The sequence below is a fragment of the Parasteatoda tepidariorum genome, chromosome 5 (assembly GCF_982258835.1).
Source record: "Parasteatoda tepidariorum strain Cologne lab strain chromosome 5, Ptep-v5.0, whole genome shotgun sequence".
In the NCBI taxonomy this organism is placed as follows: Eukaryota; Metazoa; Arthropoda; class Arachnida; order Araneae; family Theridiidae; genus Parasteatoda; species Parasteatoda tepidariorum.
The window spans coordinates 18,274,601-18,282,132 of NC_141759.1; the positions used below are offsets into that span (position 1 = coordinate 18,274,601).

At 37.8% G+C, this 7,532-nt stretch overlaps 1 protein-coding gene across 1 annotated transcript; it reads right to left on the reverse strand.

Moving 5' to 3' along the window:
• Positions 1-2,309: 2,309 nt before the first annotated feature.
• On the reverse strand, positions 2,310-3,095 carry LOC147808627 (innexin inx4-like). Its single transcript, XM_087162647.1, has one exon. The coding sequence runs from the start codon at positions 3,093-3,095 to the stop codon at positions 2,310-2,312; it is 786 nt and encodes a 261-aa protein (XP_087018773.1).
• Between the last annotated feature and the right edge of the window lie 4,437 nt (positions 3,096-7,532).

A 7,532-nucleotide genomic window follows, 5' to 3' on the forward strand; every position in this document is an offset into this window, starting at 1 on the left:
GTTTGGCTGTCATAGACTCGACCTCTTCTTTCATTTGATTCTCTAGCTCTGCATTTCTCTTTTCATAGCATTTCAGTTGGGCTTTCATAGACTTGACCTCGTCTTGTAATGACTCGAGTTGATTTTCAATATTCAGCTTCTCCCCTTCCAATGCGTCGACTCTGTCTTTGAAATGATTCTTGGACGCTTTCAAATTTTTTATAGTTTCGTCCCAGTTTGACGTTTCGACAGACACCTGGCATACGCGTGGCTCCTCGGATGTGTCCACGTGACACATCTGAAGCAAAAAATCCAAAAAACTCTTGCTGTGTCGATACAGTTCGGGATGGCGTTCCACCAAAGGTTGACTCATGACGAATGCCTCGGAAATGTCACGGGACACATTCCTTTTCAACGTTTGCACGTGCTGCAAATGCACCAAGTCGTTCGGATTCCTTTGGGATTGTAAAATCGCCGCCACTAATGATTTAAAGACCATCTTGTTTCAACGGATCCATTTAAAAGTTGATACACTTGCAACAAATCGTTTTTAATGTGTCTATGTGGTTCTGTTTTTTGAATCGACAACCAATCCAATAAGGCCATCAAGATCCTTTTGTAACGTTCCAAATTGCTCTCGTAAAACTGACATCCAAACGTCCGCCAAGTAAGGATATCTTTAAAGAGTGGAAACCAGTTGCGGCACAGGGTTAATTTGGAAGTGGGTACAAAACAGCAAGCCTTATTATTCGCGTCCAAGTACCATTCTTTGGTGTAGCTAATAATCATCAAAGATACGTATTCTACTTTACCGTTTATCAATCGAAAGGCAATTCCCACGGGGTGCTCATTGCCGAAAGTGATTTGACACGTGTAAAAGTCTGGTGGCGGGAGATGCGGAAGAGGTACAAAGTGTTCAGTGCGTTCTGCAATTTGAAACAATCTTTTTCCAAAGAGTGCGCAGGGATCGCGACCATGATGTCTTACCGTGTCCCTTTGAACCATCGCGAAAGCCAGGGCATACCACGTACTTATAACGTTGATATCTCTTGTATTGCGTTTAAAATGCCTCATCAGTGCCGCTGTATTTATGTCAAACATACATTTGGATGTGTGTAAAACGCAACACTCTAAGAATGTCTTTAATGCTTCAAAGGCCTTTGTCTTTCTCGCACGCTTCCAAATTTTTTTAAATGGATTCCTTGTGGTCACAATGTACAGGGTTTCTCTGTCAAACACTGAAAATATTACGGATGTTCGTGGGAAAAACGACAAGAGAATGCTGTGCTCTGTAGGTGTAGCGTTTGAGTTTGCAGGCATGACAAACATCAGAGGGGTTCCAACATATCGTACTTGGAGTGGACGATTGCTTGCCTCGACCAACATGCAAGTACTACGAGGAATGTCTATAGGATTGCAGTCCCCTCCAAAGTGTTTCAAGACAATAACTGGATTCGTGAAGCGCACGGCGAGAAAAGTAAAACTTTTGTGTTGATTGCCACTCACGCACAAAACGTCAGACAGCACTTCATGACTGATATCATATTGAGCCAATTCTGGGCCAGCAGGCAACACTATAATGGCATTTGGAGGATTGGAGGCCTCTGATGATTCAGTGGATGCGTTTTGTCTCTCGTTGGAAGAGGCGACGGGTGGTTGGGTGTCCATCGAATCGAGTGGCAATTCTCGAGACACTGGTTCGGATTGTAAATTTTCCACATCGGGAGAGATGATGCGTGGTAACTCGTCGTGGGCTGGATCAGACTCTACCGCTTCAGCGTTTAAAACAGATAAATTCTCGTGCGTTGGATCAGGTGATTCGACAGACTCTGCTTCCATGGATAACTCGTCAGGCGATGGATCAGACTGTACCGCTTCAGCGTTTGAAACAGGTAAATCTTCATGCGTTGGATCAGGTGGCTCCGCTTCCATATCTAGAGGAGGTAAATCCTCATACAAGGCATCAGGTGATTCGGCTCGCCCCGCTTCCATATCTAGAGGTGGTAAATCTTCATACACTGCATCATATGATTCGACTCGTTCCGCTTCCACCAAAAAATCTTCATTCTCAAAAATAATCTCTTCATCAATGAACACAACGCCTTGCCCACGGGGAAAAGACATTGCTTTTTTTAAATATATATGCTTCAAAGCAGAATTTCTACGTTGAATGCTCATCGAGGTTTAGGATTTGAAAGGATCCACTCGCCATGTGCTCTGAAAGTTATAAAGACAATTTGAAAAAAAAAAAAAAAAAAAAAAAAAAAAAAAAAAAAAAAAAAAAATTTTTTTTTTTTTTTTTTTTTTTTTTTTTTTTTTTTTTTTCGTTGTTAGCTTTCAATGAAAGCTTCCATGCTGACATACAACGGATTCTTCAAATGTGCATTTCGCCATTGGTTTTTCAAGTTCTGCTTTGCATGCCAAGTTTTTGCTTCAGCTTTTGCAATGTTTAGACACCACCAAACGTTTATCCCCTCTTTTCCCAAACGTATAGCTTGGTAAAGGCGATATAGCAACATATACACGTGAAATACAATCAATGTCGGGAAAATGCCATACACGATCCAAAACACTTTTCTGTACACGCTATTCAAAGGCAGCAAACATCTAAATTTTCCTGTAGTGATTCCTCCTCCAGAATAATAATCATAGTTGCATGAAGCCATTTCGGGAAATAATAAGGATATGGTATTCCAATGCCAATCAGACTGCGACCAAGCGTAGTTGAAAAAAATATTCAAAATTATCGGAATCAAAACATTTTGCGCGAGGTAAACACATTCTAATCCAAACACTTTCCAAAACAAGCGGTTTCCTTGAGATGCCTGAATAATTTTAAAAACTCTCACGGAATCATCTGTGGTTTTGATTTCGTGTGTAATTTCTGTCATAAATTTAGACATTTGATTCGACCAAATACGAAAGGGATAATGAAACATAAACGCCAGCAATAAAAGTACCACCGATACCCATTGATAGTAATTGTGATATAAAATTCCACTTGAAGACTCTGTAAAAGTACTATTAATGAAGCATTTGGTGTCCAACAATTCTTGGTGGACACGATGCCCATCTACTTGACAGATGATGTTGCTACCGAAAAATTGTCTGGTCATGGCAAGTCCAAAGCAAAACAAGAAAACATTTCGTACATGTATTTGTTGCACGTCAATCAATACGCTAAAGCTCTTTTGTGGAACCTGGGAGCGTTTCCATTTCAGCAGTTGCGTAACGTTAAACATGATTGCTTGTTTTGAATGTGTAATAAAGTAAAAAATATGAATCTACAGATGCTAATGATTGGCGTACTCTTGGTAGTAGTGTTTATAGGATTTTTGTCCTTTGCGTATTCAGCGTATGGAATGTATTACAGTACTGCAACTGCAACCACGGGAGCGGCTTTGATCAGTTCGCATCAAATGCACTATATCATACAACTGATTACATATCTCGTATCGTTTGGTGTGGGTGCAACAATGTTTTACACTAGAAAGCGCTGATGAGTAAAAAGAGACCTTGATGCTGTAGCTGGATGGTCCATCAACAACTGACTAGTTTGACAAACGTAAAACTTTTGTAAGCATTTGAAAAAAAAAAAAAAAAAAAAAAAAAAAAAAAAAAAAAAAAAAAAAAAAAAAAAATTTTTTTTTTTTTTTTTTTTTTTTTTTTTTTTTTTTTTTTGTCTTAGTCTCGAGTCTTAAATCTCGATGCATTTATGACGGCTCTTCATGAATTTTGTCTGAACACGTATCGCAGAACCTTATTGAGCGAAAGGGTCTATTGCAACCGTTGTTACACAGATACAACTCCAAGACTTTTTGACATCGTATACAATAAATTTCAGAACACATGTTTTATTTTTTTTCGGCGTTCGTCTTGACTTTAAGAGATTTTTGTAAGAGGATGTCGAGGATATCTTCAATTCAGAAATGATGATTGTGAGATAAAGCTTATTAACAAAAATAGTCTAAAGTTGAGAGCTTGTTGAAATTCTAATGATGCTAGTTCGAAGTAATTCTAAAGTCGAGGGCTTCAAGAAATTCTGACGAGACTGAGATCATCAAGACTCAGCGCTTAACTTTAAAACACATTGTAAAAAAAAAAAAAAAAAAAAAAAAAAAAAAAAAAAAAAAAAAAAAAAAAATTTTTTTTTTTTTTTTTTTTTTTTTTTTTTTTTTTTTTTTTTAATTTGTGTCATCAAATTTGTCGTCGTCATCTCTAACATTGTAATCATACTGTCTCATATAATCAGTAGCCAGACTAATAGCGTCAAGCTTTGGTCCGCAATATCTCACACTATCCATAGGTAGTAATGCATTCAAATACATAAATGTGCCCATATCCAGAGTCGCTATTTTTGCTTGCCATCCATGAACTTTTTCTGCGGGTTCATTCAAATGCTCGTGGTAAAATTCCGTTTTCAAATATAGTTTCATCTGTGTAATAGGTATCTCGAAATGCTTGGGTGGTAAATTGTGCCAGTCCTTAAAGGGTGATTGAGGTAATGCCCAATTTTTCAAAACTTCGTTAAACGTGAAAGACGTTAGAGAATCCTTTTTTGCGACCACAGCGTAATCGTGGTTTTCCTCATAGGTGGCAGCAAAGTACAAAGAATACGGTACACACTCTCCATTGTAATGCATCCATTGAATCTTTGCAACGTAATCAATATTTGTAGGCCACCTAATAGTCGGTAGTTCCATCTTTTAACAAGTAGTGATGAGAGAATGTCCAACAAGTAGTGATGAGAGAATTTCCAACAAGTAGTAGTGATGAGAGAATAGCATATGAATCCTGGGTTGATCGCGCAAGCTTTTAAACAGAGCTTTAAAAAAAAAAAAAAAAAAAAAAAAAAAAAAAAAAAAAAAATTTTTTTTTTTTTTTTTTTTTTTTTTTTTTTTTTTTTTTTTTTTAGCTAGATCCTATCCGTCTTTCTGATCGAGTAGCAAACTCTTCATAGTCAGAAAAGCTGACTCTGTAGGTATGGTAACGCTTCTTCTTAAACGTATTATTCCATCGTCAACCATATATGTCCTTGTTGTCAAATATCCAATTCTTTGGTACTTTTGCAACACAACAGTCTCATTTCCCTCTGTAGATAATTGCAATTCAATTTGTCCTTCGTATCCAAGGGGAAAGAATTCATTGTGTACTTTAACACCTTTTAATTGGTTGCAGAATTTAGCTGCTTCATTTGGTCGCAGTTTAATTATTCTTTCTATTTTTACAGTTTCAATTTTTCCAGGGTTTAAAATGATTTCTCTATTTGGCAAATGCAATGGATCTTCATCGAACCACAATAAAAACTCTGTTTCTTCTTCGGGAATTTGATTTTCTACCTCAGCTTGGCCGTTTAACTCTTGTTCAGTCGTGTGATTTTGCACTTTATCCTTTTCCTCGTTGAGCAAGTGTAATATACGTTCCGACATCTTCCAAGTAGTGATGAGAGAATGTCCAACAAGTAGTGATGAGAGAATAGCATATGGATCCCGGGTTGATCGCGCAAGCTTTTAAACAGAGCTTACAAAAAAAAAAAAAAAAAAAAAAAAAAAAAAAAAAAAAAAATTTTTTTTTTTTTTTTTTTTTTTTTTTTTTTTTTTTTTTTTTTTTTTTTTTACAGTTTCAATGTTTTGCTTAATAGATGTTGGAAGCTTTCGCTACTCATGACATCTGTAAAATGTAACGCGTTCAATACATCCATTTCAATAACAGTTTTGCCATCCATCAAGCGTCCCTTGTAATCTACATACAACCCTTGTAAATTGAAAACCATCTTTGAATAACTGTAGCCGGGTTCCCAAATTTTACACGTTTTACTGAGCGCATCGTTTGAAGTTTTGGCATGTGCCAATGCTTGCACTGCGTCCAATCCATCCCAAAACGAACTTTTAACGTACATGTCTTCCTGATAACCAATGCACCCAAACATTTGATACAAGTGTTCATAACTGCCTTTGGCACCCGATTTAACCATAGACACCAGACATCCATTGGTTTCTTCAGCTTTTTGCTTAAACGTTTCAAAAGATCCCCTTCCAAACTCGCTCAACATGTCCATTTCTTTCAGCGTCAAACCAAAACATATTTCGTTTTGCAACACCTCCAAATAAAATAATCTCAGACGGTCAATGTATTCAAACGTTTTCTGGGATCCATAATGGTCGTACAACACTTTAAACGTAGTATGTAAATTTTTCGCCTTGAAAGGTAAAAAATCAATCTCCTCATACTTTAAGAAATAGACCACCAGCATGTCCTGGTTGGGCGTCAGCTTTGGGCCCTGCATGACAAAACAACCCAAAGAATATTCGGAATTTAAAATGGTGGCGGCTTCGGCTTGCGACAAACCATTGGGTATCACGTACAAGTTGCATTCATCCCCATCGAAATCACCATTAATAGCTTGCAAAATAGTTAATGGAATTCCAAAACAATCATATTCCCATCCAGGAGACGAAACGTACAACCCTACAAAATTACCGGGTTGTAGGGAGGGCATACGATTCAAAATGATCCATTTCTTATGCAAGTTGAATGATTTTACAATGTGGATAGGTAATCGGATTTCGTTGGGCCGTAACGTGGCGTCCGGAACAATCATGCCCCGCATGGACAAGGTGCATCGCTTGCCAAATCCATGATATCTCATGATGGTGTATTTGCCACCCGATCTGCGTGCTATGCTCCCGTAATTCAATGGCGTTTCCAAGATATCCATCAACATTTTGTCTACTTTTACCTTGGGTTGAACCACTTTGGTGCGTTGCGTCATGGGTTTACCTTGTACAAATTTCATGACTTTTTCATACGTGAGTGTGGATTTGACTTGCCAATAAATGGGATCGGGAAGAATTAAAAAATCTTGATTCGATACTATACGAAACTTGTCCAACGTGCGTTTCAACACGGGTAAAGCAAACGTATACCCAGGCGTGGGGACTGCAATCGATTGGACGGGGTAGGACCGAATACTACCATCATAATAAAACTGCTTACAACATACTGTCCACGACACCTTTGTAAATTTTAATGTATCTTTGCAAACTAAACATTTGGTTTCGTTGGTGTGACTCTTGCGCCATGCTTTTAAAATTTCAATTACATCCTCAGGATGGTATTGAATAGGGCAATCTTGTAAAGACAAGAGAGATATCTTGTAATTATCAATCGCCATGGAACGTTATCGACGACGAAGAAATGGTTCCGAGTATTATTCCAAAGATAAGAAGGGTTTTTTAAAGAGATTAGGTGGTGAGGTGTATGCCCGTGACAAGTACGGAAACCAAATATATCCAGACCGTCAAGATTATATATTTGCTCGTGACAAGCGGTTTGAAGAGTTTTACGCTAGTGACGTTGATGGAAACGAGTATTATCCTCTTCGAAACAAGAAAAGCTGTTTAATACAACAAGCACAAAGTGTCAAAATTGCAAAAATGTATGACGGCACACAGCGTTATCCGGTGGACAAACACGGTAACGAGTATTACTTATTGCATGAAGGGAAACCGTTTTTATTGCGAAAAAGCGATGGTACGCCGTATTTGGCAAAA